An 18,033-nucleotide genomic window follows, 5' to 3' on the forward strand; every position below is an offset into this window, starting at 1 on the left:
TCATGGGAATGTTAACCCTTCCTTCTTAGGAACTGAAATGTTTCTCATAATTGTACTTTTCTTCCTACTGAATAGTGATTTTCTCCAAGCTAACATAATTTATATTTATAGTTTTCTTTTTTTATTTTATCATTGTCCATTATCTCCTCTGAGAAAATGATTTAATGATATTGTTGTCTTAGTGGTGTTATAACTAGTACTGTCATTATAATGGTGCCACATGGTGAGTAGTCATTAAGTGCTGACACTTAGGTGGGCACTGGAAAAGGAGTAAACAACAAGCTACCTCCTCTCACTGGGACACCAAAGGAGACAAACATGCCAAATTATTGTGAACAGGACCCAAGAGGTATTTTGACATTTCCTGGAGACTGAAATATTACTGACAGAGAAAACCTGAAGATCAGGTCCACTAGAAGTTACTATGCAACATTTTTGGGGGCCCAGATTCATTCATAATACCTCCTTTGAGGTGTCTGAGACTAAAAGAGAGCCCTGTTCTTCTCTGGAGTACGAGCAGCCAAGAGTGGGGAGGAATAGACTAGAATGTGGAGAAAGTCAGGCCAAGATCCTCCACATTGCCTCAGGTCTCCTGGACCAAATTTGAGCTCGGAAGATAATAAGACACCCAAACCCAAGCTGAAGGTGAAAAATGGCCAACGCTTCATACAGAAACACTGCCTTGTAAATTGTATCAGTATTACTACTGCCATGAGTACTATAAAGATGTAAGATTTCTCTTTGTATCCCAAATGTCCCTGCCTAGAAGAGATGGCAGTTCAAGAATAAGATGGGATAATGCAGAGTGCGACAGTAAAATGTCTTGATCTGGTTGCCAAATCTGAAAAAATTACCTTCTTCTAGGCCAAAGGAAGATCCATAAGCACATTTCAATCTGCAAATATTGCTGAGAACTTGAGGACTCTGATTTGTTTGAGGGAAGCGGCATCTGGAAGGAGTTAGGCAAAATAAAGGATGTGGGCTTATTTACAGCACATAAAATGATGGTAATGTGCAGTATATTTGTCACAGATTATGCAGGCTGACATTGCATTTACCAAGGTATTCTTGAACTGTTCTACTGTCCTCTAGACTGTCATTGTTGAGATAAAACAGTAATACAACTCAGGTGAGTAAGTGAAAGCCATAATAAGAATGAATCATCCCAGCACAGACAGAAAAAAAAGCATCCAAGTTCATTATAACATCTTCCAGATTATTCTACATAAAATGTAAAGTAATTTTACTTTGATCTGTATTGAAAGGAAGAGAGTTTAAAGAGTTTAAATTTTTTAAACTAAAATAAACAATTGGGCCAGGTAAAACAATTCTCTTACATAAATGCCTGAATGAACCTTTTTTTCAAGATACAACAAATTCTATAACAAGCTTCTAGGTAAACCCCACTAATTCTGGTCTACAAAGATTTTACTTTTCAAGACTCTCCAGACTCAAATATAATTATTGTTAAATGTATTACATTATCTTCTTTCAGGTAGCATTGTCTTCCACAATGCTTTTCTCTCCAACTTTTCTGATGTGTTCCTATGAAGTTATTCTAGAGAAGGAAGAAATCTTCCAGGTATTACACAACTAAAGCTGGATATAAGAAATGTGAGTTTTAAATTTAGAACTAAAAAAAAAAAAAAAAAGGAGAGAGGGAGAGAGAGAAGGAGAGAAGAATGGAACAACTTTACACATAGCTTCAACATCCTGACATACAGTAACTCAGAGTGAGTCACTCTCCATACAGCAAAGACAGAGTATGGTAATTCAACTGATAAACTCTTTGGGCAGAAGGTAGCCTACTTTAGATAAGATAAATACACATCTATTCTTGGAGTAAGTAGCCTTTTCCATTTTAGTAGCTTATTTTAAAAACTGAGAATTGAAAACTTCAGAAGGAATATAAAAAACCACATAAAAGTATAAAAAAAGCTGAAACTTAGGGCTTTACGGTAGATATCTGAAAGTGACACTGAAATCTTGGAGTTAAAGTACACAAAACTGAGGTAGTACTATTCTAAGAACAACCAGAATATAGCTCTCAGACCCCAGAGACAAAGTCTTTATGAATCTGTAAGATTTATCTGATGAGACTTTCCACTTTTGAAGAGAAGTTTAGTAGCAGGCTTATGAAAGACTCTTCTAATAGAGAAAACTTTTGTGGAGTGACATGAGCAATCAGTGTACCAGACGTCAGTTATGACTTGTGAATCTGCTGAGTATGTATTAATGTGTCTTGATTAATTTCCTTTGGGGATGAAATCTTCCTAAAACTATAGACGAGATGGTAATCATGATATTTTGGCAATTGTTTCTGCAACAGCATTTTCAGAGCATTGACAATTCCTCAGGTTTATATGAGATGAAGAAATAATTCAATATCTATTCCTCCTACTTTGAGAGGTCATACAAGCCTACCCTAGCTGACTAATTTACATCACAGGCTGCAGAAGAAAGGGCTATATTTTGTTTAACATCTTTCCTTGCCCAGATCTCCTTTTCCCTCCAGGTAATATCAGAAAACCTCTGCCAGATGTGAACTTTCCTTTTCTGATGGGCTGCCACTGATCAGCAGTATAGCCACAGATATGAAGTGCATATAGATGGGACCCAGTTTTGCATTCAGCTGGAAGCTAGTGAGATTGCAAAAATAAATGTGAGTATAGTCCTGGCCTTAAAATATCTTTAATCATATTCCTGTTCCCTTGAGCATGGACTGACTGATTGCAGATTCCAGTTTTTATTCCAGGCTATCATTAAAATTTGTGAGGGTAAGGTGGAATCGTATGCTGTGCTTCTTCAGCCTCTTTCTTATTCAAATCATAGCCATCTCTTGGTTAACAGGAAGAACCTGAATTAATTCCTTTATAATGGACAAATGTGCCAGAGCATTGGCTAATGTTTTTTATATTGTCACTTACTCATGGTTGTTTATGCTCAGGGTTGTTTTCTTTAGATCATTTTACATTCAGGCAGACTTCTCAACACCCTCATATATATCAATTTCCAGTTAACAAGAAGAGGTGGAAACAAAAATTCAGAACTCACAGAAATTTGGAACATATCACTGTAAAACCAACAGTTAGTACGGGGAGATTAATTGCTCTCTTCCAAGCCAAGCCCAGCTTTCTTTTATTTTGGTAAGAGGTTTTACAGTAATCTGTATAGGATATTTATGCCTGGATAAGCCAAACAAAATCACTACCTATCCCATCAGACCTGCTCAACACTACAGAGTTCTGCATTACTTAAAAGTCATTTGTGATTGATAAGCTTTACACTTCAAGATTTTTTGTTATAGATCTTCTTTCAGAAAAGAGTTCGACCATGTGTGCTGTTGAGGATCCAATGGTAATCTCAAGAAGGGTATATCCATTAAGGGAAGGAAGACTGAATTCTCAATTTATTGTGCGTCTAAATAATTAATTTGCCTCCAAGCCTCCTTAATAAACTGATCACTGAATGTAGAACAACTGGACATAGCAGCCCTGTGAGAGGTCTTGAGGCTATGAATGACTTGTATACCATTACTCTCCCTAGATAAATCACACCATTCAAATGAAGTTGTTGAATTTTTTGTCAGTAAAGGGGCCTATGGTTTGACATTTACAAATGCATTTGAGATGTCTCTTTCTATGAGATGTCTCCTCTGCAACTCCCAAATCTCTTAAACTTTGGAAAAAGAAAAAAAAAAGGAAAAAGAGATATCATGGAATCATAGAAAGGACCTTTAAGATCATCCTGTTCTATGCCCCATCCCATAGGCAGGGATGCCATCCACCAGACTACGTTGATCAGAGCCCCACGCAACCTGGCCTTGAACACTTCCAGGGATAAGTCATCCACAGTTTCTCTGGACAACCTGTTCCAGTGTCTCACCACTATCACAGTAAAGAATTTCTTCCTAGTATCTAATTTAAACCTACTTTCAATTTGAAGCCATTTCCCTGGTCCTGTCACTACATATTCTTGTAATAATAATCTCTCTTCATCTTTCATGTATACTGTCGTCTAGTAAAGGAATTAGGCCACAATGAAGTCACTTCAAAACCGTCTCTTTTCCAGCCTGAACAAGCCAAATTTTCTTAGCCTTTCCTCATAGGAGAGGTTCTCCAACCCTCTAAACATCTTGGTGTCCTTCCTCTGGACTCACTCCAGCAGGTCCATGTCCTTCCTGTGCTGGGCCCCCAGAGTTGGATGCAGGGTTCCAGGTGGGCTCTCACCAGAGCAGAGCAGAGGGACAGAATCCCCTCCCTGGCCCTGCTGGCCACTTTGCTTTGGATGCAGCCCAGGATACAACTGGATTTCTAGGCTGTGAGTACATGTTTCTGGGTTATGTACTGCCTCTCACCCACCAGCACCCCCAATATTATATTTAAGTGTTTCAAGGCCTATCACTTGACAGTTCACAAACTGCATGCTCTTTAAAGGTTCTCAAGACAAAATTACCCAGTTCTGAATTTCTTTTTTATGTACAAAAGATCTCCATATTTCTTGTGTTAATCACAGCATGCTAAGCCTAAGTTAAAGGTGGATGAAAAGCACAACTTTATTTTGCATCATGCTGATTTTGTTTCCTTCATCCATTAACTTTGTACAAACATTTTACTCACTGAATTTTGAATGTGCATGTTTACTCAATTAAGCTACAAGTATATGCAGGTTTACCTAATAAGGAAACTGAAGCAATACGGTGTGATTTATCCCCCTAATCACAGGCAGCTATTTAGCCCCAAAAGCTGCTGCTAAAATGATAGGTCTAGAAAACCCATCTATATATTTTTCTTTTATATTCATTTTTCTAGCAGCTTCTTGTTTTCACTGCATCAGATTAACACCTGCAAGACCTCATCCAACTCAACTATTCTCTACTGTTGGATCTCTTTGTCTACTGCACTTCAGTGGCAACAAATGCTCTAAGGCCATCTGTCCATTTTTCTTCACAGTTTCTCACAAATCTTTGCAGGGCACATTGAGTGTCTTTTTGGAGCTGTTCCAAGACCTGAGTGAACAACTTCAACTGATTTCAAGCTCAGCTTTAGTGTTGTGGACTTTAAAGCTCTACATGCTTTCAAACCACTGCAAGCAGCAGGTACAGGTACAATGATCTAAAAAAACTGGGCAGTCAGTACAGTAGTGCAATGTACTTTTGGAAGTCCTTAGAAACTTCTAAAGTCTTTCTGCTGTCTTCTCCAATGACACAAAACAATGTTTCCTCCTATGTTTCTAATGAAGAATTACAGCATGAAACTGTGATGAATGGCATGGGGGTAGAAGTTGACTGGTAAAAGACTTACAGGCAATGCAGAAAGGTGCATTTGCTTAAACACATATATACAGAAAACATATAACAAGAACATGTTTAAAACCAAGTGGTTCTGAGGAATTTAATGCCTTCATAATCACTGGTCAATGAACCACTCATTCTAAGTTTCAGTTATCAGCTGTCTTCCAGGCACCAGCTCTCAGTGTCGCCTGCTTTAGCCGAATAGTTTCTTACAGAACAAGACCCTATTAAAACAGAGACTTTTACAGAACTTTTTCTTTGATAAGGAGACAAACTCAGGGACCAGTTTCTTTCTGGGCTGGACTCTGGCATGAAGAATGCACAGTACAATGCAATTTTGAAGGGATGGAATTCGGTAAAACAATTTATTTCTGAACAAGGCCATACCTCGCTCCTTCTTGAAGGCTACTCCCATGCTATATTTCAGTTGTTAACTATTTTGTCTGCTCAAAGAAAAAATAAGACAGTATTTGGTTAATAACAGGAAATGTGCTCTTTTAAAAAAAAATCACAGGCTATTTTATCAAAACTGCAGAAATGACAAGTAAACCCAAATAATATCCCATCTCTGGATAGATGGTGGAAAGTTCTACCCTGAAAGGTATACATTGCTAAGAATGGTGGTCAAGTGAGGATGGGACGCTCAGGATGGGAAATTATAAAATGATAGAATAGAATAATAGAATCATTAAGGGTGGAAAAGACTTCCAAAATCACTGAGCCCACTCTTTGACCGAACAAAATGCCACACAGTAATCTCTGTAGTCTCACAACCCTGTCACTAGGTTTGATGACAGGGGCTGAAGAATGTGAGAAGAGCTACAGAGATACCCCTGTCACCAGGCAGTTCATCTGTTGCATGTCCTGCTCTCACCATGGACCACAAGTAGCTGAGTGAATGTGGGATGCTCCTAATTGGAAGATACTATTGAGGTCCACCTGTGCACACATTATACACATCAATGAATTCTCATACTTTTTAGACCCTCTGACTGCCCCACATTTGCTTCCAAAAGCTGTATGAGGGAAGGCTGTTGAAAGGCCTCAGTAAGAATCAGCATTGTCTCTTCCTCTTCAGTCCACATATTCATGGTTTCTTAAGACAAGAGTGTTGGCTGCTGATTCTCTGTGAAATTAGCATGCTCTCAAAAAGCCTCTGTGAGTACTAGGCTTTAAAATACCACATGTAATTGAAATTTGAAGTATATTTCATAGAGGTATTCTTTTCAGAAGTCAAAGTACAATGAAACCCCTGCCATGGGCATTGTTGGATAACACCAAGAAACCCTCAATCAATACAATTCTCAATATTCTTTAGGATCTCCAACCTCGAAGAGTCAGAACTTCAAGGCCTGGGATCTTGCTAAGGCTCACAAAATAAATGAGCAGATTTTCTCAAAGGAAGCAAATGTGCAGAGGGGTGGAAATTTGGATGGGAGCAGCAGGATAATGAGAATACTTGACTATCTTTTTTTTGAAAAATTCCATTCAAATCTCTCCAAATCCCCTTGTGCTCTAGGAGAGTGGTTAAAGGTTCCTGAAAAAAGAAAAGAAGGAAGAGGGAAATATTTTTCCTGGTTGGGAATATATAATTTACTATAACATATCTAGACTTTACATACTGTTCAAACACCATAGGAAAATACCATGCTAGATGTGGATTCTATCATATAGCACTGAAATATTGCTAATTTAAGATATTTTGCTCTGAAATGATATATTGTGCTAGACATCTGTCAGTCATTACAGATATAATTAAGTGATAGGCTGTGTTAAAAAATATGTTATGACTGGCTTAGCCACACTCAAAAGTATAATGGGAAAGTTTTAACTGGGAATGTAAAGAGGGTAGAGGCACCTAGTAGTTTCAGAACCAGTTTCTTGAAATTGACAGAGATTTATTTGGCACGTTATTTCGATGCTGCAATTATTAAGATAAAGGCCGTACCTCCCTTAAAGTCCAAATAGCCCTCAGGCTGGAGGGAAAAATGTTACTATGGTGTGTCTCCATCTTTCTGCTATTGTATTAGACTTGCATTTAGCATACAGTTTGTTAGCTCAGACAGTTTTTAAAAGACACACAATAGGTAATAAAGATTTGCTTGCTCTTAATTGAAAATGTGAAAACTGTAAAACATTTAGGATCTAAAAATATAAAAGCTGGAGTAAAAAATAAATCTATTCATGTCATATAGCATAAAAAAATACCTTAAACCTGAAGTGTAAGTATTTGTCAGGAAGCCAAGTACAGTAGAAGGACACATAGAGTAAACTACACATAATAGTTCAACAGATGCACACACACCTGAGGGAAAAGTAGAGTCACATGCACACCTCACCCCTGCCTCTCAAGCCTGAACTCTCCAGTCAGGGGAAGAATAGCAATCAAAATACTTTTTCTTGCTTTATTATAGCAACATAATATGGGATAATGGGAAAGGATGAAATCTCAAGAGACTCCTACTGGAACATAGGTAAGCTGTCTGGATAAAGCCAGATGATTGTACATGATCAATGGGATCCATCACCTCAGAACAATGAAATAAGCGACAGCCTGGAGCTGCACATTCACTGTCACCTAACAACCTCTCCCCCTCTCCGGACATGGCAATCTGCAGTGCTGACCACCGGAGATAGCTGCAATCCTGTCACGGAGGAAAAGGGGAAGGAGACATTAGTCTTCCTCCCCTCTGCCCTCCCAAACAACTCACAAGTTATCCGGCTTGAAGTCACTTTTACAGTGTTAGTTGTATAGCTCCCAGCATGAGGGCAGACATCAGATACCCACATTCTCCCTCACACCAGTATAACTTGGTACATCTTTTTCATTAGCAACAGAAATGGTGAATGTATCCTCAGGCATCAGAAGCTGGGCTAGCACATTTCTTTCTTTCACCTTGCTCAGAAAAATTTCCCATCTGGTACACGGCCCATCCTTCCTGAAATACTGGGTGTCATGAGATCATCTCACACAGCTCCCTTTCTTCTTGAAGTTCAAACAAAGAGTCAGTGTTCACTGAAGCACATCATTTACAGTTCAGGGTAACCATGCAAGTGGATTTTCAGCCACTCCACCCAAACGAAGGGCAGGGTTTTCCAGGTGTAGAGTTTTTTTAGTGTTGGGTGTGTGTGAACTACATGGTATTTTGTATAACATGTTCTGATTCACTTTTCTTTTTTTTTTTTCTGTGAAAACCTGAAGGCTTGTGGGGCTTAAAGGTAAACCTATCAATTGCCAGACAATGGCTGGAAAGGATTTTGAATCACAGCAAACCTTTGATGAACCTGGATTGAATTTCGAATTTGCAATAAAACCTGTGAGTTTCCAGTGGTTTCAGGTTCAAGTTGTAATCATTATACAACATCTCTAATTACAGGTTGCCATGAGAGAAAGAAAATCTAATAAAAAATAAGTTAAAATAATTTGAGGAGATTATGTTTATTTAAACATAAATTCCAGCACTGGTGACTTTTTCTGTTATTCCAAATGGTTTTTGGAGTTCTAAGCTCTGGAAGCATAAGGACCTGCAGTGCTTTTAGAAACAGAGAACGAGGCCTTTATTATAGGGCATACCTGGGGCCTGGATCAGAAGAGAGTATCCTTTGTCACAACCCACGTGTGTCAGAGTCTCACAGCTGCACACAGACCTGTCTGAAAGGTCAGATAGCGATCACACATGGAAATGATAGGATAACGGCAATATTGTTTATTACCAGTCCAATAGAGAACAATGAGCCTTTACTGGCGTTAGGAGCCAGACAAGTGTTGCCAAAGAAAGCAAAACCACGAACCCTGACTCGAGGATACAGCCAGGCTGTTTGATGCGCGCTGATAACATCACGCTCGCCGCTCGATCTATACCGCGTTTCCAAGAGCGGGATGAGCCAACAGATCCCACCCGAGGCGCCCGGACCTTCCCCCGAAAGCAGCGCCCGAGACCCGCCGCCCCCGGGCACGCTCCCTGCCCCGACCTGCCGCCCCGCCAGCTCAGCCGGCGCCCTCTGCCTTCCGCCCCTCTCCTCCTTCTCCTCCAGAAGCGGCAGGTTCCCTTCAGGCCGGAGGTTGAGAACGGGAGGCTCGCACAACCGCCTGTAGCAGCTCCTGTGCCGTGCAGTGTCGAGCCGAGCCGAGCCGCACTGAGCCAGGCTGCGCCGTGCCGGAGAGGGCGGAGAAGAGCCGAGCCGAACTGTGCCAGGAAAAGCCGAGCCGCGCCGAGCCGCTCCGCGCCAGGGAAAGCCGATCCGAGCGGAGCGGAGGCGGTCCGGGCAGCGCCGATCCGAGCGGGTGCTGCCCCCGCGCCTGCAGCAGGAGGCGCTGCCGGGCGCCGCTGCGCCCGCGCCGGGCTGCGGGCCGGAGTCCCACATTCCCCGTGCCAAGTGCCGGGGAGCGGGGGTTGGACGTGCGCGCTCGGCTCCTCCCTCCCGCCCCACTCGCCCAGCAGCAAAGTAACTCCGGAGTACGAGGGGAATCGGTGCTACCGCCGCCGCGCTCGTCGCGCCGCAGACGGCTGCCCCAGCGGGCGGCCCCGGGGCCAGCGGGCGCCCCTGGGCGCGGGGGTCTCCTGGCGAGGCGCCGCGGCGAGAGGGGCGGGCGAGGTGCGCTCCGCCCGCCGCCGCGGGCCGGGGCAGCACCGGCCTCTTTCAGAAACTTCTCCGCAAGTCGGCATGGGCAGGGGGGCCGGCGCCGCCGCCTCGCTGCCGCTGCTGGCGGCGCTCGCCCTGCTGGCCGGCCGCTCGCCCGCCCTGCTCGGGGCGGCCCGGGCCCAGCTCTCGGCAGGTGAGTTCTTGCTCGGCGCCCAGGTAAGGGCGGGCGGCGCGGCGGGGTCGCGCCGTGTCCGGGCTGCCTGCCGGGAAAGGGAGAGGAGAGGGTTGGGAAGGGTCGCACTGCTCCGGGACGCGGCTCCCGCTCCGAGGAGCGGCGGTGGGGCGGCAGAGGGGCTGCCCCTCACCCCCATCCCCTCCGCTCTGCGGGGCGCGGTGGGCGACCCAAGCGTGTGCGCAGGCTGCCGGCGCTGGGCTCGCAGGGGCGGGCAGAGCGCGGGCTTCGGGCACCTCACAAACTCCCCTTCCTCACCTCCTCCTCCTTCTCTCCCCTGGCCAGCCTCCCAGGTGCCGGCGGGGTTGGAGCTGTTGTCGCCCCTTCCCCCGCTCAAACTTTTCCCGGCGTTTCCCTGCCCGGCGAGGAGGGCGCAGCCCGGCCGCTCCCCTCGCCCCGAGGCGTGGGGCGGGGAGACACGAGCTGCCGCTGGCCACCGGAATCCCCCCTCCCCACGCTAAAAAAAGAGTGGTGGGTGAGAATCGGGAGGGAAGGCTCCGATGGGGTCGGCGTCTGTTTCGTGTGAAAGCCGCGGATTTCTCGCCCCTTCCTCCCCGGCCGCCCAGCGCCGCGGGGTTGTGCGGAATTAAAGCCCGCGGGGCCGGGCGGTGGGAGCTGCGGCCGGCGCGGTGGTGAGTTGTTGGCCCCGGGGGAGGCTCGGGGCAGAGCGCCCGGGGCTGGAGCGGCCGCTCCGGGAAGAGGGAACAGCATCTCCCGTGCTGTGCCGGGGCGATGCGGGGAGCGCTGGGGACTCGTGTGCCGGACCGTCACCCCCACCTGCTCCGCTGTAGTTTATGAAGCACCCTTCGTTTGCTTGGGGTGAAGCTTTATCATGAACGTGCTCTTATTGTTTGCGCCAAGGACTAACTGGCTGAAATAGACTTAAGGCTCTCGTTTTTCTTTCTTCCCTCCCCCTCTCGTTTGAATAGTACTTGCAATTGCATCGGGGGCATCAGTTGGACAGGTATTTGAGATCTTTATCATACGATCCTGATTTGAAAACTGCCATTAATAAAAGTACCTACACTCTTGAGACTTTAAAGGACTGATGTGTAGTCAGGGGGCTTTTCATCTTTTCCTCCGGTCCTCCTATAAATTAGTTTTTAATTGAGACATTTGAAATGTCATCGATTAAGAAATATGCTGAAGGAGTCCTGGTCTGAGCAGATTGCATCCATCCTTGTGTGTCTGACTTTGGTGTGTCTAATTTAATGTCTCTGTATCGGAATTGTAAAATTACGTAAGCACCTACAAGCCCTTTACCAGAGGAAGGGAAATGTACCATCTACATAGCTGGTATGTTGTAGGAACAGCTAAAATAAAATATTACAAGTGTAATATCTTTTAATTCAAAACCGTAATTAAGTCAGACCAGTGATTTTTGCTTTACTCCTAACTCATCAGACTAATGTTAACACCAAAGGTAACACTTACGTAAAGATTTTTTATAAGCTTATTCACTGGTGTAAGGAGAGTAGGAAGTTCTGATAACTTATATGGTCTGTGGTATTTTATGCTGAAAATGTGGCATGCAGCCCATTTTGGAATTGCAAGTGCAAGCAGTCAGGTTGGTACTGTGGGGTATGTGTTAGGTAAGTGGAAAAGAATGTTCAATATCCTTCTGACCAGAGTAGGTGAAGCTTGTCAAGGAGTTGAACAATTGTATCTAGGAAACACAAGATTAATTTTTTTTTTTTGGTGTGTATAGCATGTCAGCAGCTAGGGACTTTAGTTTCCTTTGCCAAGAATCAAGAATACTGATGTATTGTACCAGCCAGAAGTTTGTTAATGGCAGACACTCAGACCTTTTTGAAGGTTTAGTGAAATAGAGCTGTTAGTAGCTGGTTCTGTCATTGTACTTGTTTTAAGGTATGGTTCTTGGGCTCTTATTAAATATATTTAATATCCACAAGTAGAGCTATGCCTTACTGAATTTGATAACAGCCCCAAACTTTGTTTCACTACCTATTCTAAGCCAGTCCCAGGAGTGTGTGTGTGTGTTTGTGATTCTGTTGATGAGACTTATCTATCCTGGTGTTAGTGGATGCACACACAAAGGTTTGAGTTCGTATGTCCAGTGAGAGCCTTTCTGTAGCCTACAATGAGAAGTTTCTGTGGCTGTGCAAACTGGAGTATCTGTTTTATACCTAGGCATCTCCGTTGTTCAACATGAGTACTATTTTGCATTCATCTTTCTTTGACTGCCTTCCACCATTCTCACCATAATATAACAGCCTGTGCTTTTCCAAGTCAAACTAAACCTAGCTAATTTTCAGCTCCCTTTTTATTAATATTCTTCTTGTCTGAATTACAAGAATTGAAAACTGTTAATTTTCCTTTGTCATTAATGAAGGTATTAAGTCAGTCTGGACCTTTCGTGAATCTCTCTCTCATTGTAATTTGATTTTTATTTCCTTTTTATGATGCTCTGTGCTACTCCTGAGCATGAACGATAGTAAGATCCAGAATTCTTCATAAAATTCTTCATAAAAGCTTTGACATGTTTATTAAGGGCCTAATCAAATTACAGAGTATGAATTTTTTGAAAGTTGGCCTTCCTCGGAAACTGTGTGTGGTAGTTTGCCGTCTGTTCTTCCTTCTAACATATTCCCTGAAAGCAAATGAGAAGGAGCTGCAGAAACTTAGGAAAAAGAACAAGATACATTTTGTAATTTGTTGCTGTCTTAAAAATTGTTCTTGTATATCTTCTCTGCCTCTTTGCGCATAATCGAGACATTGTATCTTTTGTTTATCTCCGTGGATTTCAAAGTAGAAAAACCCCAAGCAAACAAAACCCCAAGCGGCTTCTCTCTGCCCTCCTCTCCCGCCCCCTTCCCCCCAGCGCAGCCCTAATCCGCAGTGTAATGTTTTCTGGTCTCTGTAGATTGTTTCTTTACACCGCTGCTTTCCATGACCCTTCAACTTGGGTGCGTGCCTGTCAGAATCTAGGCCAAAATGTTTTGGCAGTGTGTTCTCTGTTGAAGTCTAGCTATTCCTTATATAGCACCTCCTTTCATCTGCAACTCCTACAGTTCGATAAAGAACAAGTTCAGCTTGTTTTCACAACTCAATCACTTTAAACTTATGGTTTTTTTCAAATTTTATTTTTAGCAATTTGCATATTTTCAAATTTGCAGGAAAAAAATGAATATTTCAGAAAAAAATTTGAAGAATGTTGCTGGCTTGTCAAGTAGCTGATTGAAATATGCATTGCACTGCCTCTGATAGTGTCTGTGCAAGTGTGTGGGGTTTGTAATTACTAAATAAAAGATATGAGGATAAAAATTCGAGATGCATCAGCTTACCTGAAGTTATTTGCTGTGATATTTCAGGGATAGTTAAGAATAAAAAACACTTTATGTTTTATGAGTTCAAATCATTTATTAGAATAGTTATTCCATAGACTTTTTCATACAAAGTAGTTAGTGTCACAAATACACATGCAAGAGTAAATATTTCTAAATTAATCTTTTTCCCTTCCCCTGATAAAATAGTTATAATCTGTCTTTTGGAGTGAATCTAACTCAGAAATTTGACATGATAAAGTAGAAGATATTATTTGTTTTATTGATTTTTTCCATTTAATATACTTACAGAAAAATATATGAAAATTGTAACCAGCATATCTATTGCTTGTAATCACGTAGTAGAAGAAACTGAGAGCCCTTTGAAAATATTTTAAAATACCTTAAAGTAATTAAACTCAAATTAGCTCTTTGCTGCCAGAACAGCAAAAAATGTTTCAGTCATATTTTACCTTGAATGTACTACAATTTGCATATATGCGAGATATACAAGAGACACTGGTATAGGTAGCTGTGCATGTGTAAGAAACTTATCTGTAGCTTTTTTATTTCCCATCAAGTTGTTAAAATGTATTGACAAATTACTTGGAAAATAAGTGAAATTAGAAGTGAAATTAATTTCCTGCTTTCATCACCTCCCTCTCAAATGTTTTCTTCTCTTTTTATATGTTCAGCTCCTTCCATGGCACTGTGGGTTCACAGATCACTTGTCTATCTGTATTTTCAGGTGCCATATTATACTTATACAATGGATATTAATTTTCTAATTGGAACTTAACTGATTCATGTGAAATTGCGTTCTGGGTACTTTCAATGACCCCGGAAGTCCCAGTTAGTTCCTTTTGTCCGAGAATCACAGTACTGCTTGAATAGTGTGGCAGTGATATACACAGTACATCTTAAAACAAGGAAGATGTCTTGCTCTTATTTAAGATTTACTTAGTGTAATAAATAAAAATCCTAAGGGTGAGGTGAGAAATCTGCACATTATGAGGTGAGTGGTCCACCTAGTCCAGTATCCAGTTTCTGATCGTGGGCACTTGGGTAGAGGGATTTTTGGTAAGGTAGAATGACTTACTCTGAGTACTGTCTGACAAAGTGCTGGTATTTTATACTGTAAGTGGGATATGTAACCATGATTGTGCCTAATGACATTTTCAGCCTGTACTGCTTTTAGCATTTGCCTTGCTTTGTGGTAAGGAATCTCTAAGTTGTGTGGAAAAAGCTATGGTCCTTTGTTTTTTGAGATAGTTTGTTGTGTTTCGTATATCCTAGCTCTTGTATGAAAAGATGAATAATGATTTATCCCATTTTACCTTCTTCATGCTAAATAGGGTTTTTCCACTCTATCTCAACTATTCCTTTTCTAGTCAGAAAAGTTCAGTTGTAGCCACCTTCTGTGAAGATACAATTCCATATCTTATTTTATCCTTTATCAGCCTTCTCTTTCTATTCCAGTTCTACATTGCTCAGAGCATCCATGAGACAGCTGCTTGATGGATTTATATAGCACTTAATAATGATTTCTTTTCTGTTCTCTATCCGTAGTGTGATCATTCCTGTCATTTGCTTGACTTTTTTGACCATTTGTCTCACTCCTGGTTGTGAGCTGACACCTTTATGGAACTATTTCTTACTGAAGAGCTGAGATATTGCATTAAATGATGGTCTGTGGGGTGGCTGTGCCAGTGGACAGCAGGACTCTTGAGAAGGAGAGAGTCTTTAGCCAGCCCTTTTCCTAACCAGAGGAAGGTTTTGGGCAAGACTCTTGAAGGACCTGTGACCTCATTTTGAATGTTTGGGAGAGTTTGATGCTAATCGCCCTGGTTTGCCTCTTTCTTGATATGCTCTTGTTAATACAAGTGATTTTAAAAGAGTTTATCCTCTTACATGTAAAGATTGGCAGTAGCTGGACGAACATGCAGAGAGATCTGCAGCATTACTTCTTTCTCTCCAGTCTTTATGATGTCTTTGTATGACCTCTATCGGGTAGTCCTCCAGGTCATCTCACCTCTCAGGAGGTGGTATGTGACTGAATGTCAGCAAATGTTTTGGTGAAATCTCTACTCTTCCTTTTGCAATAAAGATCCTCTTCAATGTGTAACAGGAAGCTTCCAAAAAATTATTTCAGTTCTATTAGCTGAGTCAATTAGGACATACCTTGTGTTTTCAGGTGCTGATGGAATCCCACCTGTCATAGCTTATCGTCATGAAAAGATGCCTTTGTAGTGCGGCTCCCAGAAGTGTGCCCTCCGATTTGGAGCTTCATTTGCAATCTGCCTATGCTATTAAGCTAATTTAAATTACTGCTGCCACAGAGGGGGACATTTCTATCACTTGAGTGGCTCTCCAGTCTTTGCCTGTGCTAGGTCTGGCCACTAAGTGGCCTGTGGGTGAGTTGGTTTAGCTTTATGCAAATCTCCTTGAAGGGAAGATGGGGCTGGGGATTAGTTTCCTATTAGTTCACTGGCAGATGTGCAGCCACCTAAAGCTGGCATAAGGGAGGATGAGGGCTTATGGTGGGAAGGCTCTGTTTGACAGCTGTGATTGCAGAGCTGTGCAGTGAGGGGAACCTGGCACTGGTTTTATTCACACTGGATCTACGCTCTGCTCACGATGCCAGCACTTCATCCACCCGAGGAAGCACAGAGAGCATGCAGGAGCACATGGATTGAGGTGGGAAGAGAGGCCTGGTGCTCGCTCTGGAGCTGGAGGGGTTAGACTGGGTGAAGGTGTTTGAGGCTGCGTTCTGGCTGACTGCATGCCAACTGATGACAGCGCTATGCTAATGTTTCTGACATGCAGCTTTGAGTAGACTGGGCTTAAATGTGTTCTTTTGTTACAATAGATGGCTAAAGCATTTATTGTATATATGTATAAACAAGGAGTGGCTTATTCATAGCATGAAGTAGAGAGCAATTGTGATGTCAAGCGGTAGAGGACTTGGTGGAGGTAACACCTGGATACAAGACTAGAATTAGAGGTTGTTGTGACACCCAGTTTGGGGCACAGCAGGAACTGATTTTAAGCTGGGTTCTGCTATTTCATATCTTTCATTGCGTGATCTGTCCTTGCCTGTCCTCTGGGGTTTTTAAATAGGACTGCTCAGGAGACGTGAATGTGGATTGAAGGAGATAAATGGCCATGGTTTCTAAAAGCCAGAATGAGCCAGCTGGGCAGTGGTAATTGGCACTGGTGACAATTTTGTATCATCTGGCTGAGCATAAAACCCTTCTACACGTAATTTTGTAGGTCAGAAAGGTCATTACCTTGTGCTTCTTCCTGGTAAGCCTTGACTACAGGTGGCTTTAAACCAATTGTTTAAATCTATGCTAACTACCCAGCTAAAGTCACCTGTAGCGCATACCTGCTTTGTAGCTCCGAGTCACTCAGTCTGCTCAAACTATGAAGCCGTGTAGTTGAAAGTTGTGTTTGCAATTTCATTTATTGAGGATTGGTGCTGTGAAAAAACTCAGTTCTTTGCCCAGTAGTAAGGTAATATGAGCTTATTTTTGTTAGCTAGTGTATGAAAGATTGGACCTTTCAGTTTGTCAGAAAGTCATTTACTTCTGTTGCCACTTACTGAAAACATGTGATTATGTTTATTAATTGAGTAGCAAAAGGAGCCATTTCTCAACTACCATGTCATGAAATTAATTCTACTGACTTATGAGACACTGTTGAATACTTTAATACTTTAAACCCAAGTTCTGTTGCAATTAAGTTATGGTGTGTTCGTTCTAATTATTACACACTGGTTACTCAATTTATTTTGAGGTGGAGTTGTATACTTTCTTTTGTGTGAAAACACTTGCTCTGTAACAGTTAAAATACTGATGAATATTAACCAGAAGAGAAAAATATTATGAAGAATAGTTGTGGCTGTAGTTCAAATGAAATCAAAATTGCTCAGAATCAATTTTTTGACTGGATAACTGACTTCTTGAACTATTTTTCATATTACTATTTCCAATAGAGGTTATGTTTCTTTGTGAGTCCTATAGTGTGGTTTATGATATTTGCTGGTTTTAAATGATTTATGGTTTTAAGTAAAAAAGAAAACTATTGAAGCACTGAAACTTTAGACTGCTTTTGTCTTTTTCACTGCAGTGAAAAAATCAGAATTACAAGACCTGGCAGAGAATTGTCCGGTTGCTATTAATTAAAGAAATGCTCTGTTGTTATATTTTGACACTCCATAATATCTGTATCATATCTCTGTGGTATTAGGCTGGAGTAAGATCAAAATGGTATCAGTTGTCTTGGTTCTCCCAGTGTCATCCTATTTGCCTGTTCTTTGTAATGTGAAAGCACTTATCAGCCATGAGAGTGCTGAAGAAATGTGACTGAGTTCATGACTAGATAAGTTGTCAGTGCTGACTGCTATCATTCTATTTAAAATACTTTAAAGGGATGATTTCTTACAAAAATACAAAAGACAGTTTATATTTTGTTCAACTTCTGATTCCTTAGAAGAAATGCAATTTTTACAATTGCGGAATGTATTTTTTTCAGGTATCTCTCCAACTAGTATCCTTAAATCTGAGTATCGTATGCATTTTAAGTACACAGTACATACGGAAACGTTGTGTTAACCTCAGTGCTAGTTGTCATAAGTT

At 41.9% G+C, this 18,033-nt stretch overlaps 1 protein-coding gene across 14 annotated transcripts in view; it reads left to right on the plus strand.

Moving 5' to 3' along the window:
* Window positions 1-9,943: 9,943 nt before the first annotated feature.
* Window positions 9,944-18,033, plus strand: part of PTPRK (protein tyrosine phosphatase receptor type K) — a 377,978-nt gene continuing 369,888 nt past the window's right edge. For all 14 annotated transcript variants that reach the window (XM_088161829.1, XM_088161832.1, XM_088161831.1 and 11 more), the window contains exon 1: window positions 9,944-10,070. In XM_088161829.1, the coding sequence (XP_088017955.1) occupies window positions 9,959-10,070 (112 nt within the window). In that variant the 5' untranslated portion in view covers window positions 9,944-9,958. The remainder of the gene's footprint in view (window positions 10,071-18,033) is intronic.

Source organism: Sturnus vulgaris, chromosome 3 (genome assembly GCF_052056855.1).
Source record: "Sturnus vulgaris isolate bStuVul1 chromosome 3, bStuVul1.hap1, whole genome shotgun sequence".
NCBI lineage: Eukaryota > Metazoa > Chordata > Aves > Passeriformes > Sturnidae > Sturnus > Sturnus vulgaris.